The sequence below is a fragment of the Cyanistes caeruleus genome, unplaced genomic scaffold (assembly GCF_971803275.1).
Source record: "Cyanistes caeruleus unplaced genomic scaffold, bCyaCae1.hap1.1 HAP1_SUPER_29, whole genome shotgun sequence".
NCBI classification, from domain to species: Eukaryota; Metazoa; Chordata; class Aves; order Passeriformes; family Paridae; genus Cyanistes; species Cyanistes caeruleus.
The window spans coordinates 531271-558733 of NW_028256297.1; the positions used below are offsets into that span (position 1 = coordinate 531271).

The 27463-nt window shown below is 38.9% G+C and overlaps 1 protein-coding gene and 2 long non-coding RNA genes across 4 annotated transcripts; 1 reads left to right on the plus strand and 2 right to left on the minus strand.

The window, feature by feature from the left end:
• Positions 1-1605: 1605 nt before the first annotated feature.
• Positions 1606-11793, minus strand: LOC111942409 (uncharacterized). 2 transcript variants are annotated; one of them, XR_015282443.1, is made up of 6 exons: positions 11676-11793; positions 10419-10932; positions 9637-9699; positions 2799-2957; positions 2551-2708; positions 1606-2353 (listed from the first exon to the last, which is right to left on the minus strand). It is a non-coding gene; the product is annotated as an uncharacterized LOC111942409 (long non-coding RNA). The 2 variants fall into 2 exon arrangements; XR_015282444.1 differs by having other exon boundaries at positions 11459-11732.
• Positions 11694-27175, plus strand: LOC111924458 (kinetochore protein NDC80 homolog). Its single transcript, XM_023920617.2, has 17 exons — positions 11694-12074; positions 14448-14665; positions 15043-15129; positions 15895-16018; positions 16147-16319; positions 17479-17581; positions 18312-18401; positions 19652-19745; positions 20883-20989; positions 21796-21940; positions 22138-22343; positions 23424-23576; positions 23843-23932; positions 24437-24529; positions 26012-26142; positions 26492-26594; positions 26860-27175. The coding sequence occupies exons 2-17, from the start codon at positions 14565-14567 to the stop codon at positions 26980-26982; spliced, it is 1923 nt and encodes a 640-aa protein (XP_023776385.2). The 5' UTR covers positions 11694-12074; positions 14448-14564; the 3' UTR covers positions 26983-27175.
• Positions 13076-18312, minus strand: LOC111924459 (uncharacterized). Its single transcript, XR_002861654.2, has 3 exons — positions 18165-18312; positions 17146-17271; positions 13076-15747 (listed from the first exon to the last, which is right to left on the minus strand). It is a non-coding gene; the product is annotated as an uncharacterized LOC111924459 (long non-coding RNA).
• Positions 27176-27463: the final 288 nt, after the last annotated feature.

Below are 27463 nucleotides of genomic sequence, written 5' to 3' on the forward strand. Positions count from 1 at the left end.
TTAGACCTCAGATACTTGCCATCTCTGAGGAGAACTCACTTTGAATTTGATTGAAGTGTGGCAATGCTGTTTTAGGATCTGTACCCATCCTTTCCATCCAAGACAGCGACCTAAGTGCGATAGCAAGGACACTCCCCGTCGTAGTTGTATGAGAAAAGGGTTAAGAGTCTCTGCTTCCTTTTCCTTCCTGGCTCAGCCAAAACAGCTCAGCTGAGCTGTGCAAAGATGGGGGCTGCAGGGAAAAGGTAGCAAAGCCAGCACAGCTCAGATAAGGGAATAAAATAACAAGAATCCAAGACTACATATTTGCCATGAAAGACAAGAAAATATTTCATTTTGTGCTTTAGTCATGGGCAAGAAAGAATATAGGTCCTGTCAGACATCCCTCAGACAGAAGAGAAATACTAGGAACTGATTTCATTTCTGTCGTATAATTTATTTTCTCAGCAAAGAGATTATTTTTTTTGGTATTTACTCAATGTAGAACTTTTCCACTAAAGCAATTTCTTTTTCAAGTATCAACCTGAAAAAGCTTTTCTACTGGTTTATAAGTATGAAATAAACACTACCTTAATGTTTAACTCTTTCTGTCTTCTCTTCATAAACTTAGGAGAATTAAAGCAGATAGAAATTCACCCTTATTTGATGCTGCCAGAACAAGTTCTGCAACACAGCATCAATTTCATTGCATGCACAGACATTATCACCCTTCTGCCTAAAACTTCAGCTGAAAAATGGTGCTAAACCAGCAACACAATTTGCATCCTTTTCAGGGAGGAACTGTAATGAATATTAAGCTTTACTGAATACAAGTGCAGAACAAAATTGTAACCATGAAGGATTTTATACTCCTCATTGTCTACTTCAGACTTAGAAATCACTCATCACAAATCAGGATGATGCAATGTGGTTCTGTAAAACACGTTACATGAAGAAAATGAGCTGATTTCCCTTACTGACTCACCAGTCTCCATTTCTGTCGCAGACAAACTAGAGAGGTCTGGGTTTGCTTTAATGTATCTGAATAATTCCAAATTGATTTACAGTGAGACATAAATGGGTAAATACAATATCCAGCATTCGTTAAAGTTACAGTTTTAGAAAGACTAACAAGTCTCATTAATGCATATTCTCATTCTTAGAGTCACTATCAACCATGAGACAAAGCTTTCCAAGCACCATGGGTTGACTGTATTCCATCACACAGCCAATACCATGAAATCTGGCATGCCAGAAAAAGGTTTCATACTCACACCCTGTAGTTAAATACCCTAATTTGGGCCCCCGAATCTGGCACCTTTATAAAGGGAAGAACCAACCCAGTAACTGCTGAATGAGCTGTGAACAAGCCTCTAACCTGGTGGCCCTGCTTGGAGCCTGCCACTTCCAGCACGTTCCAAGCAGCTTACAGAGAAGTAAAACATGGCTGTAGGAACCATTTAAGGGTTTGAAAAACTGTAACAACATAAAATTTAAAGTATCTTGATTGTCTTCCCCTATCTCTTACACCTCTGTACAGTATACACAGAAATGCTCCTTGACAGAGAAGTAACACTGTAACATCACTAACAGTAGCTGACCACTGTGAAAAACGAGGTTCACATATTTTTCTTATAGAATTTAGAAGTTTAATAAAAAGACAATTGGGAGATAAAAATAAAGTACACAGATACGGCCGGGTGTCTCTGCATTCAGCCAAGAGAGCACCCCTTACTAACAAAGGATTGTCCCTTAAAAACAGAACCCTACTTCGTATCCATAAATTCTCATGCATATTCAGACATTCTTCTTAGGATCTTTGGTGTTCTTCTGTTTAGTTTTCTCTTGCCCCCTTCCCAATAGATCAATCTTATTGGCGCCATCGAGATTTACATTCCCTGATACCAGAAATGCAATCAACTCCTCCCCCAGAGTTCTGGTCACTGCTGTCTTCATCTGGATAAGATAGTTTACGAATGCAGGGCTTCTCTAGCTATTTTTTCTCAGTCTTTGGGTTATACAAACAAAAGCAGTTTTTGTTTTAATACTATGCCATAGCCCAACATACATGTATTATACCACAATTTCTAAGTTTCATCAATAACAGAAATAAAGAAAACTATATTAATACAACAAAATTTTCCAATCTTATACACATAGCATTCTTTTTAATATTTGCAAAAAGCCAACCATATAATATGTATCTACAACAAGACCCAGCTCACATCTGGAGCCAGCAGTGTCCTGTCAGCGCAGGGAAGCAGCCCAGCATCCTGCAGTGATGCTGACCAGCAACGCTTTCATCGGTGCTTCGTGAGAGGACCTCAGCTCCACAGCCACAGCCCCTGCTTCAACTCAGCTGGCAAAACTGTTTCTTGGAGAAACAAAAGCAATAAAAGTCAAAGGTGCTTCTAATGATAAAAAATGCTGATGAACAAATCAAGGTGATTAGGTAGTTTCAATCACACCCTCCTTTGTGTTGAGTTCACTGCCTGCTGTGGAACCGTTAGAAATCGTAAAGTTTACTTCTATTTTTTGTGTCTTGCAAAACTCAGCTATTATCTCACTCACCTCTCTCAAGGATTAAGATTACAGCTGGGTGTTCTCCCCTTTCATTTTAGAAATGAATATAACTTGCAGAAGATATTCTTCTTTTATCTTGTCTTGCTAGATCTGTGTACAAACAAGCTCATATTGTCCTCAGCTGATTGAGTTTGTTGAACAGACAACTGTCAAAAGCAGAAATGAACAGATAAAATGTTCTTCAAATTTGAACTATTACCTGTGACACTCAAGTGAGGTTACTGTACTGTTCTTACCTCATACTATAAAAAATGATTGTCCAAAAGTCTCCTGCAGAAAAGAGTAGTGGAAAGAGTAGTTTTTGGAAAATTACATCCTCTCTAGAAATTCATACACAGAAAGTGGGAGTCTGTTTTCATTAACAATATTCTGGGGGTGCTTGACATCCTTTTCATCTGTAAAAAGCAAACAAAACAAATGGGGATAGTTTTGAATCAACCTTCATTTTGTTATTTGTTCCTCAGTAGCATTTCACACAGAAACAGAGACTTGCAGTTTAAGTAATTCTGATGATGAGTGAACAAGAAACAGTTTCCTACATGTAAATCAGATTTGCCTTTTAAATGGTTTACTTCTTCCAACTTGTTATTTAGCAGCATGTCAGTTTTGTAAAAAATACTAAAAATTAGCTGACATTAATTGTGCTTTGCTTGAGCAAAACCATTTCTTTTTTAAGAAATGTTATTCAAAGAAATGTCCTTTAAGTCTCTAAAATCAAAAGGTTAATTTTGTTGTGCCTAAAAAGGCTTTAAGGTTATTGAAATTGTTAGTAATGGAGTGAAAAAATGGTAAACAGAACTGGCTTTACAGCTGGAAATTTCCTTCATAAATCTGGATGCAGTTCTTGCCTGGTGCCATACACAGTACTTTTTTTATACAAAAAAGCAAACCTATCCTGTCTCAAAGATTTAATTGATCAAATATCTGAGAAGATACTGAGCAAAAATGCAGTTAGGGTTTGGGTTTTTCTGATACATAAGCTCATTTTTATATGACTGAAATCGCTTTGGTGATTTTTATTCTACAGTGTAATGCTTAGTGGGCTTATGGACCACCCACCGAAATAACAATTTGAAGTGAAGGTTTTGGCTGTGGGAAGCTGTGCTTTGTAATAGCACGCAAGGGCCCTTAAAAAGTTTTTTTTTTAGGCAAAAAAGAAGTTTTGCTTGCTCTGTGATTATACTACAGATGGTCTAAACCTCGTGTGATTAGCAACAAAAATTCTGGTCAAGTCTGCTAATCTTTTCCTGTAAAATATTAACCTCTTCTATTAAGAATAAATGGCAATACATTACTTTATAGATATATTTTCTCATTAATTTAATACACTGTCAGGTTTGTGGTGCATGTTCTAAATTTTCAAGTTTATATCACCAAATAGTTACTGTTATTTCTGAAGTTCATTACTCTCTAGTGATTTCTCAATATTTTGCTGCTTTCCTTAGCATTATTGCTGGTTGTGAGGCACTCTTAATTTGTTATCAGTATTAGCTTCTTAATGAAACTCTCTTCAGGTAGATTTTAATCTAGATATTTGAAGATGCCAGAAAAAGGATGAAATTAAGGTCAATTTTCATGGGAGCTTGGGAAATTTTACATATTGTCTTTTAAATCTGCAATTTTCTTTTAATTTAGAAACAAATTTGGATGAGGCCGCATTGATACATTGTGATGCCTACAATTTTTTTTCCAAGTCTTGTGAAAGAGAACTTGATTTGATGACCTTACTGACAGTTAATTACTGCTAGTAGATTATTGAGGAACCACTTCATAAAATAAGCAAGGAAGTCTACAACTCTCTCTAAAAGACTGGTTTTGATGTGGGTAAAAACAACTTTGGACTATTCTGAAAACACAGACAAGAGCAAGAAATTTTGCTTTTCATTAAGGAGAATGCTGATTTCTCTTCTTAAAAATGTGGATAGTTGATATTCATTTTTATATTTTGATGATAGATGACTAATAGGAAATGTGTTATCTTAACACTGGTTTACACAATCTCTGAAGCACTCTGCATTTTAATATTTTTGAGGGTGACATAATTGACAGATGGAAGTAGCAGCCAGCCATAGATCAAATCTAATACCAGGACACCACGCAAACTTCTGTTGTTGGTTTTCATTTTTTGGTAAAGTTACAATAATTAGAAGGCTGGAGAAAGAAAGAATGTGAAACTACTGAGTAAAACATTTCAGACAACAGACATGGAATATCATTGTTTCAACCAAACATTTGAATTTCAAATTTCAAAGCAACTATCTGAAGTTTAATTTAAAATTCTAATTTAATTTCAAGTTACTGTGCCCATGAACATACTTTTAATTGAAATGTATACTGGGATCTAAAAATAAGTCATTTTCCACATTTCAATTCACTTCATAAAAAAACAGTTTATGCATTTTACAGTAATACAGAAGTACAATCAGTAAATCAAAGTATCAGAATTTGATTTTTGTAACTTTTCTAAGTGGCAAACCTCTCAAATAGCCTGTTAGTCAGTCCAGGATGACACAATTCCTGGACCTCTATGCACTGTTATTCACTTCAGCAGCTTCACAAAATTTAGAGACCTGTTTTGTTGCGTTCCACAGCTGCAGGATCAAGTCCAGGGAGGTTATGGATTCTGGTGACCAACATGGGACTCAACGAGACGGGTCTCTGTTTGGTTAATGTCAGGAAACCATTTATTCAACACAGGAACAATGTGGAGACTTTTGTGGACTCCTCGCTGTGGAGGAGGAGGGCACATGAGACGACAATGCCGCGCGACTGGGGTCTGGTGCCAAAATTGTCAAAGCAATACGCACAACTCTTCTGCCTGCCGCCGACGTTCGGGAAACTCACGGCGGAGCGCGAATGGCGGCCGCGCCCAGACACAAGTTGCTGCCGCGACGTCAGCGCCACCTCGTGTCTACAACCAGCCACTGCCGGGAGCTTGGGACTTGACTTGGCAGCAGCAATAAAAACAACGCTGATGACAACACACCCTGTTCGAATTCCTACGGGAGTTTACGGCCCAATAAAGATTAGGGGACAAGTATATGGAGGACTTTTATTGGGGCGCTCCTCGATTTCTGTGATGGGCCTATTTGTTTTACCTGGAGTCATAGATGCGGACTATACCGGAGAGATACAAATTATGGCATATACGCTCTACCCTCCAATTACTGTTGAAGCCGGTCAACGCATTGCCCAATTTATACCACTGCCACAAACAACCAAAGGCATTCAAACATTGATGCAAGGCCCTCGGAATAATCAAGGATTTGGATCATCAGGGATAGCCATGCTCACAATGGACTTAAACAGCAGACCAAAAAAGAAAATAACATTGAAATATGCTGAACAATCAGTAGAACTTTGGGGCTTGTTAGACACGGGAGCAGACACCAGCATAGTATCTCCGGAGTATTGGCCTAGCAGTTGGCCATCCAGACAAACCATGGATACAGTGACCGGAGTCGGGGGATACACGCTAGCTAAAAGAACACCCCCTATACAAGTGATCATAGATGGGCAAACATTAGTGGCTGTGTTGTCGGTTGTCCCTTTACCTCCAACAGTACAGTGTTTAATAGGAAGGGACATTTTAGTCCAGCTTGGAGTTGTTCTATCTAATGAGCACCCTTTGGAGTAATTGCCATTGCTTGGACTTTCCCTATTCCACTTACCTGGACAACCGACAAACCAGTGGTGGTTAAGCAATGGCCTCTAAAAAGGGAAAGTTTGTTGCAAGCACATCAACTAGTCAGAGAACAATTTCAACAAGGTCATCTAAAATTGTCTACTAGCCCATGGAATACTCCTATATTTGTGATTAAGAAGAAATCTGGAAAGTATCGTCTTTTGCATGACTTGAGAGCAGTAAATGATCAAATGGAAGCTATGGGAGCATTGCAACCAGGTCTTCCGAATCCAGCTATGCTCCCACAACATTGGGCCCTTCTGATCATCGATTTAAAGGACTGTTTTTTCACTATCGCCCTCCACCCACAAGATACAAAGCGATTTGCCTTTACCTTGCCTGCAATTAACAAAGGGGAACCTGATAAGCGATTTGAATGGACAGTATTGCCTCAGGGCATGCGTAACTCCCCTACCTTGTGTCAACTATATGTCGATGCAGCCCTACAGCCTTTGAGGCAAAAGTGGCCTGAGACCATAATTTATCATTACATGGATGATATTCTTTTTGCTCAAAAGCCCCAATTCACTTCTGATCAATTGAGAGAGATCCAAACTACATTGGCAAAAGCATCTCTTGTGGTTGCTCAAGAAAAAATACAACAGACCGCACCTTGGAAGTACCTGGGATGGACTATTACCAATCAAATTGTGCGTCCACAAAAACTGCAGCTCTCAACAAAAATTGTCACTTTAAATGACGCGCAACGCCTACTTGGTGATCTTCAATGGTTGAAACCCATAGTTGGCATCCCAAACACCTTACTAAACTGCCTTCGCCCACTGTTGAAGGGAACAGATCCCAGTTCGCCTGTCACGATTTCCCCTCAACAGAACAAAACAATCAAAGATATTCTCCAGTGTATAGAAGTAAGTTTTGTTTCCCGTCGCGATATTGACTTGCCCATTGACCTTACTATATGGAATACCTCAAAACATCTTCTCGGCGCTCTTACACAATTGCAGAAAAAAGCGGGGGAAGTGTGGAGACTTTTGTGGCAGAATGGTTAGGCGAGAAAGGCCATGACTGTACAAACTTGCTAGAGATAAAACACCACTAGTGCAGAGGCAGTCTCAAGGACGGATTGCCCTTGAGATATGGGGAGGAGAACAAGAATGTGGTAAATAGAACGAGAAAGAAGAACCAGGGACGGTCTGGTAACCGCAAGAATGCAGAGGCACATAGCTATGTACCGCAGTGACATAGATAGCAGAATAACCAATGATGAGCTATACTTTCGCAATATGTATGAGCTAATTAAATCATGTATTTAAACACGAGTGTAATGATCAATAAACGAGATTTGCTTGACGACCACCTGGTGTCTGCGACTCCCTTCTCCGACAGAACAAATTCATCTTAAATCCAGAAACAGAGAATACAGAGCAGAGGCAGGGTGGGGGTTTTATGGAACAGAGCCAGGCTGGAGTTTAAGGTCAGGGTCTAATAGGGACAGAGCAAGGGAGAAACCCAGGGGCACAAAACACATCACAACACCCTGGGCTGCCACCCCACCAGGGGTCTGCAGGTGGGGTAACTCGTCCCGGGCTCTCAGGGCACATCTCCTGAAGCAGAGGGTGGAATTGACTTTTCCTGGGCTTTAAAGACACACCTCACACTTTAACACTGCTTATCCAAAAACAAATCCTTGCCTCCCAAACCATTTTTTATCCAAATCATGGAGCCTTTATGTCTTTTGATTGTCAGTGAGGTGTGTTTATCCATTTGTCCATTGTCAGTTACAGTGGCTTTATTAAAGGTTTCAAATGCTTCTGATTACAGAATCTTCAAGACTACAAGAGAGTTTTACAAAATATGCTTTATTACAATTCCCAGATTAGTGACAGGGGAAGAATTTTTTTTTTAATAATAGTGCCACATCTAGATATCAGAGAGTACAGTCATAAATTTTTAGTACCTGGGTTTGTGATAAGAGGAGTTCATACTGTTTCAACAGAATTAATGAATATATCTTTAGAAACGACACCCTCTTACATGCATGCGTGAACTCACAGGTGGACAAAGTGGACAAAGTCTCCTGTCTATCAAGCTATTGAAGCAGGAATTTTAACAAATGGCTACTGAAGGAATTTAGCATATTTTGTACTGTTGCCACTGACTGAAATTCATAAACGGATTCAATAGCTAAAATTCATAGATTCACTTGCAGAAACAAAATTTGGCTTCTTTGGGTTTTTTGACAATGACTCTATAGAAACAAATACATGCCAAAATAATCTGGGTTGACTTGCAGAGCTATAACCTTCAACAACACAAACATAGTAAAAACCCAATACTACTTCCTAATCTGTGAATGATAGAAGAGGCTAACTGGGGTCACAGATTTTTCCAAACACTGTCTTTTCCACATATTTACCAAATATCATTTGAAGTTAAACAAGCCATCAAGACTTCATTTCTTTCCTTATTTCTACTGTTGATTGATTTTATTTTTGCCCTGAAGTTTTCATACTCATGTTGAACTTCATGCTGAACTTCAGAGTTTTTTCCTTTATGGTGGTTTTGCACATGCACAGCTTACTCACAAAAATAATCACAGGACCTCTACACTGTATCAGCAAGCTGCAAATGTTTACTACAAGATTGCTGCCGTGTAAAAGGAAAAAAGCATAATCATCTAAATGTAGTTCAAGCAGAACAGATTTAAGAATAAAGCCCAATATGACTAACATCTTTGCCAAAGGAAAGAAAGCAAGTGTTGCTCCCAGTTCAGGCTCACATCACTGTTTTGGAAAGCAGTAAAATACATCAAACATTACCTACAGATTGTATTTCTACGATTCACTATTATGCTTCAGTGTTAATCAGCTGTATCTTCACCAGCACATCACGGACATAAGCACATAGATTTGAATTCAAATTAATGCATGATCCTTTAGTAGGACAATATAAAATGTTAGAGAAAAGTTGGGTTTTTTTTTTTTTCAATTGCAGAATAAGATACTTTGAAGCACATTTTCTTCAAAGGTCCCAAAAGCTTTGAGTAACTCAGCACAGTGTCCTGATGCTGAGGAGCTGATCTTCAGAATGGATTATGCTGCCAATACCAAATCGATCACTTCCTAATATTCAACTCATCACATCATAATGTTCAGTTATCTATAGCAGTACAAGTTACTTTGTGGATGCAGCTTCCAGCTCTCTGTAATGTCTCAGATGCAATTTCACATCTATCTACATAAAAGATCTACTCTGTAAGCATGAATTCAAGTAAGGATTGGAGAGATTGACCTTCCTTTCCCTTTCCTTCTTTGCACCAGTGGAACAAGCTACAAAAACAGAATTTGTTTGCAACCATGCCCTCCACTCTGCACATGCCCAAAGTCAAGTAGCTTTTACTTGCAAAATATACATTTTTTCCAACTTACATTTGAATGGTATTCCAAAGCATCCAGTTCACCTTGGTTGAATACACATTTCCTTTCACCTTTCTGCAGAATTAGCAAAAAACAACAAAAAAACCCCATATAATTCCACAATGAAATAAAAGGGGAAAAAAAAAATCAAAGATACCTGAATTACAATTTACCTCTTTAAAAGCAGACAAAATTTTCCATCTCTTTTTACTATCACAAGTACAAGTCAAATAAGCAAAAAGATCTGAAAATACCTAAACTGCTGCAGGCATTCACAAAGTACATGGGCTTAAAGCTGCTCTAAATTATTCATGGTACTAGGATCTGAAGGTACCTAGTGCACAGTTTGTGCTCATGCCTCCTTTGGGCCCATACTAAAAGTTTCAGCTGCCAAGTGCAGCTTACCAATAAAAGAAAAATATTAACTATTTCTCTATGATTACATTTATTGCTTTAGACAAGTGACTCTTATTTTCTCATGTCCATATGGAACAGTACTGAACAACACTTAAAGTAAATTCATACTGTCCTTCCCAACTCACTAATCTGCACAATCTCAACAGCTACCACAGTTTCAGGCTGTGTACCTGACCACAACCAGTGCCAGGAGATCTCAGGAGCAATCCACTGCTTATGAGACAGAATGCACATTACTCACATGAGGGGCACAAGAATATCCTCAAAAGTGCCCACTCTTCTATACTACCTCAAAAGACTCAGGTATGCAAAACAATATTCGCAGAATATTATTTATCAAGGGATTACTGCAATTTACTATGTTACAGAGAACATACCTTCCTAGCAGTGCCAAGAGAATCTCCAGTGTCACTCTTTGCTCCTTCTTGGTATTCCTCTCCGTTGTTGTTGGCCTTTACTTCTGCCTGACTCACCTGAGGGCAGGACACAGCTGCTCCTCACAAGCTGCAGCTATATAGGGCTTAGGAATATCCAAGAACTCCTCCCAAAACACATATCTCATTTTTGCTCTTTTACTTTCTGCTTCTACAGCATCTCTGGGATCAAAAGGAGGACCATCGCTTGATGAGGGCATGGCAGCAAAAGTAGAAAATCTGTAACAGTCTTCAGTAGATGTGACAGAAGTACTGTGAATGACACCACCAGGGTGTGCAAAGGAGTCACAGATCTCATAGCCACACTGGTTGATGAAAGAGAGATGATCCACAAGCCATCCCACTGTCAGACCATGTACCACCGACATCCTAAGTCCCCTTTTCAGGACGAAAGATGAGCTCCCTGAAACCACAGCCTTCACCAACCATCTGCACTTCCTGGAGCAACCTCCTCCTCCTGTGGGAATTTTTATAAGAATTCACTTTACAGAATTATCACTATTTAATAAACTAGCACATCCCATCTGACAGACATTTCCATGCTCACACAGGCCACGCTGCTGACTTCAGCTGGTTTCCCCATTATGCTGATCCCCATACCACTACATTTTTTGTAGTAACCAAATTTTATATGACTTTCCATACTTTTATATGGTATGTGCTTACTCTGTCTCTTTTTAACGAGTCAGAAAACAGCCCTATGACACTCCAATTATGTCTTAGACTATATGATACCTGTGTATATCTATACACTGTATATACACCACATATATATGCATTTACACTACATATCTTTACTACATATGTTACACACATGCTACATAGACTACATATATCTGCACACTATCGACTATAAACTACATATATGCACACACTATATATACACATACGCTATATATATTCACATATAAACACACACGTGTGCATACATACTCACCATGTACACATGCACACACTGTATCTACACACACACACACATATACCTAGAGACATGGATCACTATGACGGCACCCGGGAGCAGCAATATAGGCACAAGGGCAGGGGCAGCCGCAGCCCCAGCGCGGCTGAGGCCAGGCACCGACTCCCATCCCCGAGGGCACACAGGGACCGAGAACTTGGGATTTTCCCCAGGAAAACTCTCGGCGGCTGGAGAAAAGCCCGGGGCCCGCCGTGGCCCGGCAGCGCCTGACAAACACTCACCGCGGGCGCCGCCATGTCGCTGTGCGGCCATGGCCCGGCCCTGAGCACTTCCGGGGCTTCAGCTCCTCCGCTCCTCCGCTCCTCCGCTCCTCCTCCCCTCCATCCCTCCGTCCCCTCCGTCCCCTCCTCCTCCCCTCCGTCCCCTCCTCCTCTCCCCCGTTCCCTCCTCCTCTCCTCCGTTCGCTCCTCCCCTCCTCTGGGCGCTGCTCCGCCCGCGGCCCCTCCATGACGCAGTTCCGTGGGACGCTCTGAGGCACGTCCGGGCGGGCGGATTTGAAATTGCGAGCGGGCGGCGGCGCTGGCGGTAAGGGCAGGGCGAGGAGCGGGAGTGGAGCGGCAGCAACACCAACACCCTCAAGCACCGGGACAAATGTCCGTGCGGCGGCGGTGGTAGTGGTGGTGAGTCCCGGGCTGGCCTCTTTGCTGAGTGCCCCGGTCGCCCTCGGTACGGCTTAGACGCGCTCTCAGGGCGAGAGGGCGGAGCTGCGCCCGGCTCTGCCGCGCTCCTGCGCTCTTTTTTATCCTGCTGGCGTGCTGGCTCTGGCAAACTGCTCTTCCATCTCTGCTGCAGCTCTGCTCTTACAGCGGGCTGGCTAATGGCAGCAGCAGCGTGGCCAGCAGGAGCAGGGTAGTGACAATCCTGGTACGCGGCGCTGGTGAGGCCGCGCCTCAGTGCTGTGTCCAGTTCTGGGCCCCTCAGTTCAAGGACACTGAGGGGCTGGAGCGTGTCCAGAGAAGGGCAGCGGAGCTGGGGAAGGCTCTGGAGCACAAGTCCCATGCGAAGTGGCTGAGGGAGCTGGGGTTGTTGAGCCTCATGAAAAGGCTTATAATTCTGGAAACACATGAGAGGAGGCTGTAGCCAGATGGGGGTCGGCCTCTTCTCCCAGGCAACGAGCGACAGGACACGGGCTCAAACTGTGCCAGGCTTTGGTGGGACAGCTGGAGGAATTGCTCCACAGAAAAGGCGATTGTACACTGGAATGGCCTGCTGTCGTGAATGAGGGTGAGCTTGCTTAAGCAATCACCACACCTGCCCAGCATGATGGTGGAGTCAGTGTCCCTGGAGGTGTTTAAGGAAAGGCTGGATGTAGCACTTAGAGCTATGGTCTAGCTTACAATTGGTGATTGCTCATAAGTTGGACTAGAGGATCTCACAGGTCTTTTCCAGCCTAATTGATTCTGTTATACTAGAAGCGAATCACTTGCTATGTTTGTGAAAATTCAATCTCTTTGTGGTCGGTCCCAGTTAAAATAATGGAATAATGCAGCTTCTTCCCCAGACAGAGTGAACTCATGAATATGCTGCCCTATGAATTGAGCTTGAGAGCTAGACTTCTGTTGTGGTTTGTGAGCAGTGTAACTGGAAGTAAAATGAAGCAACAGTTTATACTAATAATGTGTTTTGGTAATGTAGTGGAGGGGGCTTTTATTAATTATAATTCAGTCATTTAAGCCTATCCCACAAATGAGATACACTTTCTGCCCTCTACAGAGGTTCTAACTTTTCTCTAAAAAATCCTTTTTCTGTTTCTCTGATTCTACTGCATTTCTTCTGTATTTTCCTCTCTCTTCCTGGATTTCTCAGCCTCCTTTGGACTGAATTCTTTTGGGATCCTCCCTCATGGGAAGCTCTGCTTATCTCAGTTCTTGTGATTTGATGAGAACTCCCCAGCTCGTTAGAATCTTGTTTCTCGTGTTTATTAACAGGTCAACACAAAGCTTGGCAGGTCTCTCCAGACTGACTGCACAAGGTTATATCTTTGCAATCTGGTACATTTCTTTCTTCTGGTGGTACAACAAGGCCTTGTGGCTCATCCCGTGCCCGACAGCACAAAATGGCCCTGAACTACACAGTTCTTTTATCTTTAGACCTATTTTTACCCAATTAACAATAGACACGTATATTATTTTTCTTAATGATCCAATGACCCTTCACCTTTGTGCTACACTGCGGCATTTTCTGTCCAATCACTTACTATTACCCAAAAACCTCCAGGAGAAGAACATGAAGAAGAAAGAAGGGACAAGAGACAACACCCTAAATCCTTCATCTTGCCTTCTGCTCTCTAAACTAACTTTTTCACCCAGTGATTTAAGAAAACTTTCTAATCTACACACTTACACTTTTCGCTTTTTCTATCTAATTTTAACAGCTGTTTTCATGTATCACTATGAAAACATGCTCATGAATTTCATGTTATATGAAATTCAGTGTTTTTCTGGATCTTAGAACTAAGTATCAGAAACAAGGGTACACACTTTGTATCCCAGACTCCAACAGAAAGCTGGCATTTTTTTCCTGAATTAATTCTGTTTACTTCAAATTCCACCTTAATGCCACTGTGGGGACAATGGTATTAATATTCTAGTTTGATTTATATCTGCATGCATAGTCTGAAGACAGCCATAATATTACCTCAGAACAGGTTTTCCAGTTATTATGCTATGATGCTGGGGGATCAGTTGCAAATTAATTGGTAGGCTCAGACTGAGCAGCTCAGGAGCTGATGTATTGCTGAAGTGCTGCAAGCAGTACTTGTGTACTCGTGGTAGTGTGGCCTTTTTCCCAGTGGACTGAACTGAAAAATTTCTCAAGCTCTTTTGCTTTTGGAACCTGGGGCTTTGAAGTGACCAAATAGAAAGGCAAAACAGTAGGTTTGGAGTAACCACTGACTCTTTCATCAATAAAACAGTTGATTTAAAAGACTGTGGCTGCTCTTACATATTTCTGGAGTCTAACGTAATCAATCTTTTTTTTGATCCAATGTACAGGTCTACTTCTTTATTCTGAGCTTTTGGGAAATCATTGTGGCATTTAGAACACAAAATACCCTTAGACCCTGTATTTTCTGACACTGCTGGAACACTGAGGGATTTACAGCAGTCACAATGAGGCGAAGCTCAAGTATTGCTGGAAGCAGCAGCCGACAATCTATGATGGCACTGAGAGTGGAGGACAGCAACAAGATGGGTCTTCAAACACCTCAGATGTAAGTTTTGCCTGTCAGATTGCTAAAAATAATTATATAAAACTAATTCTGAAGAGATTTATCATAGTGTGTGTGAGTAGCAACTGAGAAAATAAACTGAAACAGTGAGAAGTCTCCTTACAGCCAAGGGTGTTTGCACAAGTGCTCCAGTTTTGCAACAATACTTGCTTTAACCTTTTTGTATACCTGTGTCACCTTTCAAATGGTAACCCTTTGTTACGTGTTGCTTAGGAGATGGCTGGGTGCATGAGCTGACCTTTCTAAGATGTTGCTGTGATGAAGGTGTTTAGGAATATATGAGTGCATGTATAGTTCTTGTAAAAGCAAGAGATGAATTGGTAGAAACAGTCACTTGAATCCTTCTCTCTATTCCTAAGGAAGGACAGAAGCACCCTTGGGAAGCTGAGCATGAGCAAACCTACATCTGGAGCTTCAGAAGGAAAAGCCAGCTGTTCTGGGAACAGGTATGTATAGGTTTTGTTCTCTGCACTATATATTAAAACAAAAATGGTCCTATATAATTTTGGAATTTTTCTTTCTTGACCGGTTTTCGTTATAGGGAATAATGGATCCGAGGCAAGCAGACCTGCAGGTCCTCCTGCCTTCCTCCAGTCCTTGATCAATAAACAATAATGCTGTGGAGCAGGAATTGCTTTGGGAGCTTTTTTTTTTCTTTTGGGAATGACGTGCACTGCAGACCTTAAGAGTATCTCATTACATTTTTTTTGTTTAAGGAAGAATGACATCTAAAGTATACTCTGCATTAATTTCTTCTCTCTGAGGTACTAACCTTCCAAAAATCTAAAATCTTTCTGCTTAGCTCATGACTTTCTGTGTTGTGGGTATCTTCTTTCATAGGACCCCCAGTGCTGCAGGGGTCTATTCCTTTTAAATAGTCCTTAAATATTTTGGTCTTTATTCACAGTCACCAACATGATTTCTTCATCTTTGGGTTTGTTTTCTGCTCTCTAAGAGTTTATTTCTTTCAATAAAATGATGACATTATTCATCTAGGATGCAGTAATCCCTTTGTTGCACACGTGGCATTGTGGCTTCCACGTCGATGATGTTTATCCAATCACCTTAAATGAAGAGAAAACTTCAAGTATCACTTTGTATAACAAATGCAAAGAAAATATCAACATAGCATTTGTGCTGTTACTTAAACATGAAGAGTGTTCTCCTTTCTATGTATTGTCACAAGACCTGTGTTTACTGTCTGTCCTTAGAGCGAGTGGGGCTGGAGGGTCCCGCAGCAGCCAGCATGGTGTGTTTGGGACAGAAAAGATAAAGGATCCCAGACCCCTTCATGACAAAACATTCATCCAACAATGTATCAAGAAGCTTTATGAGGTAACATATTAACTCCTTCTGCACTTATGTTATGAGGTGTAAAATATATTAATCAGAAGGGTCCTTTCTCTTGGTTTCAACTCTTAAGCTTTATTTAGTGACTGGTATTCTGTGTTTCTTTTGCACAGTTCCTCCTTGAGAATGCTTATGGGCACAATGTTTCCATGAAATCTCTACAATCTCCATCAGTTAAGGACTTTTTAAAGATCTTCACCTTTATCTATAGATTCCTCTGCCCTTCTTATGAACTGCCTGACTCAAAATTTGAGGAGGAAATTCCCAAAGTTTTTAAAGACCTTGGGTAAGATGATTATTGTTATTCTCCTGGGCTGAATAGATATGATATGGCTAGAAATTTAAAAGCTAAGAATTCCACATTGATAGTTGGGGAGAATGGATAGGCTTTTTAATTCAGATGAGACTCTAAAAGTACAATGTTGTGATAGTTTTGTTTCACTTTTGTTTAGCTCTAGATTTACTTGCTGATTTTCAGAGTCTACTACACATTTTATATTTAAACCTGCAGAGCTATAAGCTCTTGGAATCTTGCTTTGTAACATTAAATTTAATTGATTATTTGTATAAAAATTTGAAAGATAGGACAGAATTCTTCTTGACAAACCTTTCTGTTCATTCTGTTAGAGTCTAACAACTAAAATTTCCAGAATTTTTGGATCAAGTCAATTTAGTTTAAAACATATTTTCCTGCAATTACACTTATTCTGCTTTGAAAGCAGAATGTGGAAATAACGAAAATTACTGTTGAGGTGATAAAACGCTAAGTAGCTGAGTGGTTTATTGCTGAATTTGTTCAGTGTTTGAAATTATTAATGCCCCAACACTTTCCCAGAAAGAAAACCCTCTGCCTATTGTTAATTGTGAATTTTCAATCTCATTAAAAAAAAAAAAGTCTATTTTACTCCTGTAGATTTGAACCCATGATGGTGTGAAAGTGCCAGGGCTCCTTAAATGTAGGTGTAAATCTGTTTTTTTCACTTCTCAGCATTTTAATAAAATTTTGTTTTAATCTGTAACACTTGAAACTGCTGACCTAGCGTTGAAAAGGATTACACTCTGCTGCACCAAGAGTGTAATTTTGGATAAAATTACTAATTCTGACAACTCACTTGAGGTTGTCTTTTGGGAGCATCTGGATGACACTCTTGATCATACGGCTTAGTTGTAGGCAGTCCGATGAGGAGCAGGGAGTTGAGTTTGTTGATCCTTAGCGATCTTTTTCAAATCAAGATATTCTACGAATCACAAAATGAGAAACCCACAATAATTGAATAAAATAGTGCTGTAAGAACTTAATTTCCTTTGAAGTACAGTATCAAGTGCAATTGAGTTTCTTCCTTCTGTGCTTTCATCCACATATAAAAATGTGCTGCTTTATTTCCCAAATATGCTGGTTTGTTTTGGTCACAGCTATTAAAAATGTATCTTCTTTGGCCTTATAGGTACCCCTTTGCACTGTCAAAAAGCTCCATGCGTACCGTGGGTGCACCACACACCTGGCCTCAGATTGTGGCAGCTTTAGTTTGGTTAATTGATTGTGTCAAGGTAACATTAAACAAATCTCTTTAACATATAGGTAAAGAAAAAGTTGGGTGTTCTTAGCTGTAATCTGGGAGCTGACCCTCAGCCTTACGTTTTAGTAACTTTTAAAGTGAGCTTTTCATGTTATATTGTGATATCTTTTTTCTTTAAATGTATGCACTGGATAAACTAAAGTATAAAAAAAAGGTGGGGAAAAACTGACTTATGCATACATTAAACATGAGAAGTTAATGGGTACAATCATTGAATAGAACATCTATCTTCAGTGCAAATGTTGTGACAGCTACCATTCCCTCCTAAATTTGAAGTCTAATTTTCAACTGAAATTATTCAAATGTCCTGTAATTCTTATACAGAGTGGCAAGTTTTGTGTTTGGGTGGGGTGTTTTGATTTAATTTTGGTTTTATTTGAGTTTTTTCGTTGTGTTAATTGTTGTTGCTGCCAGCTCAGGTCTGAGCAAAATTTGGAATCTGTGACAGAAGTTCACCATTGCTGACCTAAGCACCCATGAAAATCCTATCCTTTTTTGCTGAGAAGACACAAGACAATTTGGCAGTGTTGACTGTCCAGTTCATGCCTCTTTACCTGCGTGTTTAGTCAATTCAACACAGGCTCATTCCAACCTGCTTGCTGAAATCCTAATCCAGTGTTACTTTGCTTCTTATGAAACCAATATGAAAACGAATGGATGTCTCCACGTTTGCTCTTTGTGTGTGCACCTCTGCTTTTCAGCTGTACCATGCATTCAGGGAAAACCCACCATCGTATGATGATGGACAGGCCTGGGGAGGAGAGACAGATGATGGAATTGTACATCATAAGGTACCATAAAAAGGGAATTAGAATCAGAATTGCTCAACTGAATTTTGTCATGTGCTGTAGCAACACAATTTAAATACAGTTTAGGTTGCTGTGTCATGTACTTAGAGATTCTATTCCCTTTTTTATTCACAACACTTTCTAGGAAGTAGAGTAGCATTATATAAAAAGCCTCATCATCTATTTCCTGAGCAGGCATCGTGGCCAGTCTGTTGGTGAAGACTGGGTATTAAACAGATATGCCTTATTCTCCAAGCACCTACTGTTTCAGTTCTCCTTTGTGGAGGAAGGGAATCATGCTGCTTATTGTTTTAATGGAGTTTCTGGTATATTTTGCTGTAGCACTCGAGACTTCTGAAGTTCACAGCAGTGCAGTGTAAAGACAGTGACTTAATTCTAAATATAGTGGCTCCTGCCAGTATCTAGTCAGTTTACTATGTAAAAATTGATTATAAAGTTTTATTTCTGAGCCACAGAAGAGGGTGGCAATGTAATTCAGGGTCTTAAAAATCCAGCAGCTTGGTTTCTTTTTAATATATCATTGATTTTTAGTACTACTCAGATTTAACTCAGTGTTAACACACAACAGGTGTTTGGAAGGGGTCACATTATAAGCTAAAACATATAATTAGAAAATTGCAAAAATCAAGTTAAATCATAATTTTGGACTAAGGTTACAACCTGATGGTTGGCAAGTAAAAATGTTTTTAAATTCAAAATGTTCTTCAACACTGACACTTATGCATATATGTTGATACAGAATTCACAATATTGGTGTAATTGCTTCTGAAACATCTGTAACAGTGTCTAGCAGATTCTTGTTGGGTAAGCTTTTGTTAATTCTAGACTAGTTCTTTGACATCTGCAGATCTGAATTTTAATGGTCATACTTACTGAAGAGATCTGTTAAACAGACTTCCAGCTTCCATAAACTAGCCTGAGAGAATCATATCTGTCAAGATGAAAAGGTCTTAAATATGGTACCTTCAATCCTTGTTAAATATTATGGAAATATACAGAATTTCTAGACCTTTCATATGGTGGATTATAGGTGCCTCCTTCTGTCTGAATATAATCTGTTGACTTTCTTTGCTCAAAGGAAAGAAAAATGTTTAATTTTACAAAAGTAAAATCAAAGCATTGAAAGATATTTCGGTGTCTGCTTAATTCCAGTGACTGAGTAGCTTTAGACTACCCAGATATTTTACAGGCCTTGGAATTGTTGAAATGAAAGATTTTTAAATTGTTTTCAGCTTTTCATGGACTACTGTGTGAAGTGCTATGATCTTTTCATGCAAGGGAGAGATACCTTTGAAGAGTTGGATGCTGAAGTGCAGTCAAAATTAAGTAAGTTTTTGAGTTTTAATTAAGTATTCAATTGTGTTACTGGTTTTTCTCCTAACATCAGTTTGTTTGGTTTACAAGTGGAAGTGATCTAAGGGAATCTCGAATTCCTAAGTACGTTTTGGTTACTTCAACTTTTAATGCTCTCTTTTTTATATATTTTTTACCAGTACAGATGGATAGGTCATGATCTGCTATCGGCTGTAGCTGTGTCACCTGTTTTTTTAATGGTTTGTCACAGAAAACCAGTGTACAATTCTTCAGATGCAAGCTCCCATCTATGCAGATGACTCTTGTTCATGTCACATTTATGTCTTGCTTATGGCAAAGCTAACAATTAAAAATCAAGAAAAAGCAGGATTATCAGAGGATGCACACCAGATCAGTAAGAAAGTTCATCTTTTGAAAGCTCTGAAAACAGTCTGCAAATTTCAAACTCTGTTGTGAGGGTTCTTGTATATGATTCAGCATGTACCTGTGTTTGTCTTCAGGTGGTGGAAAATTATTAGGTTTTTTTTACTCACTCTCCACCTACAAAAATACAAACAGAATGTGAGAACAAAGAAGAAAAGTGTTTCTTACTTTCTTTGATTTCCTATGAAAAGCCAGACTAAGGTCCCTTTGTTTGCAAACTGGAGCCATCAGTTGGAGAGGAAACAAGCTACCACGCTGTTACTGGATATTAGGAAAAAGTAATCATCCCATTCTTTGGCAAAGCCAAGTGAAGTAAGGGAAAAGATGTCTCAAGAAGCAAGGAAGTGTATGGATAAGAAAGAGGTTGTTAAATAAGTTTGATCTGTTCTAACTTCACAAGGTAGTCTGACTTGTATACTCTCTTGTGGTTTGGGCTGTATGAGAGTTTGGAAACTCTTACCCCTTGGGAGTGACTTTGAAATGTTTTTGTCATGAAGACCGAGAAACTCATTTCTCTTCTTGTTTGTTTTGGGGTTTTTGCCTAGTTGCATTTGAAGGAAGGGTTTTTCTGATAAGTTCTTGGGTTTTTGTAGTTACTTCTTTAGTGTAAAATAATTGTGCAGATAATGGGTGCTTAGTGTGCTGAAGCTTAAGTTCAGATACTCAAAATAGGTGGTGATATTAGTGAGATTAATTTGTAACCCCACTTTCTCTTCTCTCTTACAGAGGATTTATTTAATATAGATGAAGCCCGGATGGAAAGTTTAGAAGCTGAGAACAAAAGACTTCAAGAAGAGATTGCAAGACTAGAAAAAGAGAAGGAAAGCGAACCAGTTAGTAAATTGTGTCTCTGTTTTTATGGTGGAGTTGAACTTTATATTATTGACCATTTCTGAATGAAGATACTTACAATACATAACAAATGGAAAACTATTTTCAGTGCTTTAAGTTTTTAATTAGCCCAGGTTTTTACAGACTTTATACCATTGTAGAACAAGGCTTTTTCTGTGGAGTGTTCAGTGACTATTTGTTTGATAATGTGCAGATGTTTCCAGATAATAAGGTCTTGTATTGACTGAAATATTAATAAAGTACTTGAACCTCTTTTTTTAAATATAAATTTCAAGATTATTTTTTCCAAATGTGTTGGTATGAGGCGTGGGATTCAGTGGTAACAATATATTTTATGGAAAATATTTTGCTTGAAAAACTGGATTCTGCTTTTAATGCATCACGAGCTTAAAAATGGGTTAGTGCCTGTGCAGGTGGCAAATTAAAACTGTTGCTGTGCAAAATGTGCTGGGTTTATTCCTGGCTTTCCATGCCCTAGTTTTATCTGCCTTCCATGTATTATTAGAGTTTAGTTGTGAACTACTGTAGTAAGAATTTTCTAAGTGCAGTGTCTGATGCAAATGAGAGACCTAATGCTGCAATGCAAGAATCTTTTCAGGCTTCTTAGCTGTTATTTTAAAGGTGCTTGACTTGACTCAGCTCTCACAGGGCTAAAAAATTGTTAAAGTTCTTTAGTTTTATACTCGTGCTATTGATATTGACCAATTATTCTACTGTCTTGTCTGGAACATGAAGTCATTATTTTATATTCATCTAAGAGTGGTTGTTCTTCTCATCCATTTCCTAGGATCGTAGAGTAACGCTACAAAAAGTGAAATCATCTCTTGAAGGAGATGTCCAGAAATACCAAGCTTATTTGGCTAGTCTGGAATCTCATGTAGCCGTCCTTGATCAAAAGCTGGAAAGTGTTAACAGTGAAGTTGAGACAGCAGGTAAGGAGGCCTTGATCACAGTCAGGACAGTGTAGCTAGAAATAGTCTTCAAGTTGGAGCTGTTAGCTTGAGGACAGAGGTTGATCCTTCAAGTAGGATGATGCTACAAATAAGCTTTCCAGAATGGATTGCTAATAAAGATACTTTTTGTCTAATAGTTCTTTCATGTCCATTTCACAAATGTTTTGTGAGCTTAGAAATGGAAGTAGAAGCAATGAAGCAGGAGAATGCCCGGCTCCGGCATGTCTTAGATAACCAAAAGTACTCAGCTGTGGACATTGAGAGAGTAAATCACGAGAGAAATGAGCTGCAGCAAACCATTAACAAGCTGACCAAGGAACTGGAAGCAGAAGAACATCTGCTGTGGAATGAAGAGCTAAAATACGCTAGGAATAAAGAGGCGGTATGTGAAAACCACACTACACTCAGAGGTGGCTCTCAATTGTCATCATATAAGCTTCAAATTGGAGTCTTGATAGTTTATTTCCTATATAATCTAACACCACCATATGTGTATCTAACCAGACAAAACTGACAAGAATGGCCTCTGTTTACAATATCACTGCGGGATGTTTCTCTTTTTTCCCCCCCTTTTTTCTGTTTTGCACTTAATGGAATTGTATTCTTTTTTTTCTCTCCAGAAGAGATGTAGCTAGAATATGAATCACTGTCAGCTCTCACTGCTATAGCAGTGATAAGAGCTTTGATAACATTAGCATGCCATTGCTTTGATAACACAAGAAATTTCAGACTAATGTTAATATTTCATAGCAAGAAAGCAAGGCAAAACTATTATTTGAATCAATAGCTTTGCATGCATTTAGGGCTTGATTAGTTCTTTGTGTAGAAGTTGTAACTTCTTTCAAGGGCAAAGTTCAATCCCTTCAAACAGAATGAAAATATGTAGTCCTGTAGGTGATGGGATTTAAAAGCTTCTGCTTTGCCAGTTGGAGAACTAAAGAAAAAAAGTTTCAAATATATTTGGTAGGGTTACCCTTTATCAAGCACTTGTATTAGCTTAAATCCTCCTGTGCAAGTATGAAGTACATAAAACTGGAAAAAAAAAAAACCTGGGTACTTTGTTTGCATATAAATGGCACTCATTAATTAGAAGTTAGAGCATTTAATAAGCTTTTTTTAGAGGCATGCTCAAGTTAGTTATAAGGATGTGTGGCTGTGTGGCATTTCCTGTCAAGATGAATGAGAGAAAAGGCATACTGACCTGATGACTGATCATTGGTTTAGTGTTATTTTCCAGCAAGTTTTTAGTTCCCTGTCAGCTAATTCTCAAAAACTTGAGGCAGGAAAAATTATGGCAGATGAATCTGGAAAACCACAGGTGAAGCTGTTCAGTGTCAGCCACATACCCTGAGAAACCTGGCTGTATTATATGTGTGCTTCTTAAAGTACTGTATGAATGCTTCTTGCAAACCTTTTCACTTGTATCTCTTCTATGATTTCTGCCCTTTTCTCCTCTGAGCAGATTGATAAGCAACTGGCAGAGTATCATAAACTGGCTCGAAAGTTGAAATTAATTCCAGTAAGTGCTAAGAATTCCAAAGGCAACGACTTCGAGATTCAGTTTAATCCTGATGAAGGACCTAATTGTCTACTCAAATACGGAACTCAGATCAAGGTAAGCAGAGTCAACACTGAAGGCTTTAGTTACCACTCACAAAAAAGATGTGTTTCTTTGAAAATGCTGGAAAGGTCTCTGTCTCACAATGAAATGTCGTTGAGAAGTTTGTGTGATGAGTCACAATAATGATGTTGTATATGAAAGATGTTTGGGTTGGGAGAATGCAGTAGCCTAAAAAAATAGAAAGAAAAGTTGTACTGGGGTGCATCTTGGTTCAAATAAGCAAACTGCATTTGTCAGATCTTCTTGTATGCGTATTACAGGTTCCCCTCATGGAGATCATCAACGAGACTGAGGAAGAAATCATTAAAGCTACTCAACGGAAAATGACTTTGGAAGAAACTTTGGAACAGGTGTGTTGGCTAATGAAGATTAGGACTAAAATACCAGCCCTAAAACCTTATCTGCTGCTTTCATTCAACCTTTTGCATGGGTGAAGTGTGGTGTGGTGGGTTGGATTTTTGAATTGGTTGGGGTTTTTCTGAGGACAAGTAGAGGGGGAGAAGCTGTGAGAAAATTTAATTGTGATGGAACCTAAAAGTTTTTCTAGGAACTGGGGACTTCATTGGTTGCAATATTGTCTATTCCCTGAATTAAAGTTTATCAAGGTTACATATCTTTGACCATAAATATTGGAAATATTTGTTTTTAATAAGTTGCCCATTCCAGTCAATTGTGTGGCTTACCATCACTGACAAATTATCATCAGGAAGATTTTTAGCAATACTTGGTTTGCTGGTATCCCAGCCTAGCCTATTTTGTTTTTTGGGAGCTAGCAGGTGTAGTTTGTGATGGCATCTATTTGTACGTTGGAATTCTTTCTGAACCATATTTCCTCGGTTACATTTTCATCCTAGGTGAATATAGAGCTAGCGGACAAGAAACGCAGTGTGAAAGTGCTGGCAGAAGAAGCTGAAAAGCTAGATGATCTTTACCAGCAGAAGCTTAAGGTAGAACTTCTTACAGCTTGATGACAAGTCATCCTTAATCATACCCTTATCCTTAACCTTTGTGTTTATAGATAAGTTTTAGGGTTGCATTTTTGTTTGGGCTTCTGCCTTTGCCTTCTTCCCTTCCTCTTACAGGATTTTTTCATTCTTTTCAGAAAAGTTATTTGACTGCTACCTTAACTGAATCAGTTTTCACTCACTTGTAAGAGAATCTGGCATGATACTGTAGCAGATCCTGCAAATCTTAAATTACTGCATCCATTAATAAAAGCAGCAGCAACCATCTGACCAGAATCTGCCATGTCTAATTAATTTGTATATAATAAATACATTTACACTTTTTAGTAAACACGTTTAATCAGCCTCTGTAGAAAATAAGGAAATCATTGGCTGGCCAAAAGTATGTTAAATTGTTTTAATGATCTCAAACTGTTGGTTGCTTTAGGTTCCTTTCCCAGCACAGGAGCAGTCCCTATCCTTTTCCCCACTCGCAGTTCAGCAACAAAACACAGCCCTCTGTTAACAACAGAGTGGCTATTTTGGTACCTCCCAACTTCTCTGACAACACTGTTTTGCTGGGGCTGAGGTGCCCTGCAGAAAAATGTTCTTTGAACTAAGCCAGTGTTTACCAGATATGCTCTTGTAAATCCTAGCTCCTTTGCTATAGCCATGAAACAGAGTTGTTTCACTGCTAATACCTGCTGAGTTGGCTAAGGACAATTAATTTAGTTTCTATTTTTCAAAGCCACATGAAATTTAGCTTTTGCTCTGTGCTCTTGCATATACTTTTCTCTAAAGTTAAACTCATAAAATATACAGTTGCCATTGGATGTTTATTATAAGACAATCATGTAATTCCTCTTGTAATTTTTAAAATGCTGTTTGTAAGTCTTAAGTATTAAAGTTATTTTTTAAGGATGATGCTTCAGTAATCTACCAGAATTGCATGTCGAGTTGATGACAGAATTTTGTTTGATTTTGTGTGTAGCATCAACAGTGTCATTCTCCTTGAAGATACGATTGCTTGGAATTGCACTCTCAGACAAAAAGGAAAAGCTGTTTTCGCACTCAAATGTGGTTACCTAACCACCTAACCCTAAGCACACTCAAATGTGGTTATATTTTTTTAACCTAGAAACAGTTGCTCATGATGTGCCATTTCTAAGCTATATAGACTATCTAAGCAACACGTTTGGAGTTTAACTGTGAGGGGAAACAAGCTGCAACACAGACCTTTAAATATGGTCAAAAGAATAAAGAGATGGTCAGGCTTGTTATGGGATGGGGATGATACAGAAAATAGCTGAAACTTTATGTTTGGGAGGGACATCCTTGGGTTTTCTTTTTTTCAGTTCTGAAATTCGAGTTACTTGTGTGAGATTTGAATTCAAGCATTAGAATGTAATCAGGTAATAAAAAAAAGAAAAAAAAATTAAAATTATTCCTGAGCAATGCAGTTTTTTTCTCCTCTTATGACTATAGGAGATAGAAGAGGAAGAGCAAAGATGTGCAAATGTACGGGAATCATTAGAAAAGCATAAACAGTTACTTGAGAGTGGTGTCTATGACGGTCTCAGTGAAGCCACAAATGAATTGCATGATCTCCAACGACAGTAAGACTCATAACTTCCGTGTTTGCCTTGTTTATTTTGTTTTTTAAGGATATATATATATATATATATGGTTGTAGCAAAGAAACTAGTTCCCAAACTTACATTTTATACCTCAAAGTCTGGAAAGAGTATTCGGACTTTAAGGTACATTGTTTCTTATCAGTTAACAAAATACAGGCTTTTTTTTTTTTTTAAATTGAGTATTAATATATTCTAACTTGGTTCAAATTAATACTAATAGAAAAAAGTATGGCTAAATATGATGATAAATCAGACTTGCAGTGTTTGTTTTAAATGTTAGGAATTCTTTAATTTAAAACACGACCTTCTGAGTATCTTTCCCTTTTAGATATCAAGTTGTTCTGCAAACAACAACAGAAGAGAAGAGAAAAATTGGTGCTAACTTGAATCACCTTATAGAAACAGTTGCTACTCATATAGCATCTATAGTGGTAAGCTAAAATTTGATATCCAGAATTAAATCTCTCTAGAGACATTTGCAGTTAAACACTTGGAAATTAGAACTTATTCTTCCTAAGGAAGTATCAGTTATTTAGCTGCTGCACTGAGTCCATGGAAAGTGTTCAACTGAAATCAGTTAACCTCTGCAATGACTGCTTAAAATGCTGTAGCAGAATCAGTACAATACTGATAGAGCTAATAAATACATGATAATACGTGATAGAGCTAATAAAGTTTTCTGTACCTCTTTTCTAGAAATACCTTGATGAACAGAATGTGAAAATTGACAGAGACTATGAAGAATTCATGTCTGAAGATCTATTGTCAAACTTGACCAGCATCCTAGACAGCTATAAAAAGAAGGCTGAAAGTCTCTAATCACTAGAAGGATGGAGATAAAAATGTTACATTTCTGAAGCTCTTGTATGGTGCCTTCTAAAAGGATGGATACTACCTGTATTTAGCACTGCAACTGGTTTGAAGTGGAAGGAAGTAGTTATGAACGTTTTTTTGTTGACACAAATACATGAAAGAAATAATAAAATAAAAATATTTGCATTTTTTGAAGAAATGCTTTGCTCAGACTTTGTACTTGCAATAGCACATGTATACATGATGGGCACGTGCATGACAGACAGTTCACATCTTTCTCCAAGCTTCACTTTTCTAGCAAGACCAAATGTAAAATGTCTGTCTCCTGCTTGTTCAGTTCCCTATGAAACTGCACAGATACACCTCTTACATGAATAAAAAATCAAAACCTCTTTGGAGAAGATGATTATTCCTTATCTAGTAGTCTTGTAAATAGTCTAGAAAAAGAAACAGTGCCGTGGTGGTGTCGATGGCAGGGGTGCCATGA

What these genes read in the sequence shown, in the direction of transcription:
- LOC111924458 (XM_023920617.2), top strand. Translation starts at nt 14,565, where the DNA reads ATGAGGCGAAGCTCAAGTATTGCTGGAAGCAGCAGCCGACAATCTATG. An exon ending in AAGAGAAGGAAAGCGAACCA is followed by an intron (nt 20,990 to 21,795) that starts GTTAGTAAATTG and finishes TCCATTTCCTAG; the next exon opens with GATCGTAGAGTAACGCTACA. An exon ending in TTGCATGATCTCCAACGACA is followed by an intron (nt 26,143 to 26,491) that starts GTAAGACTCATA and finishes TTTCCCTTTTAG; the next exon opens with ATATCAAGTTGTTCTGCAAA.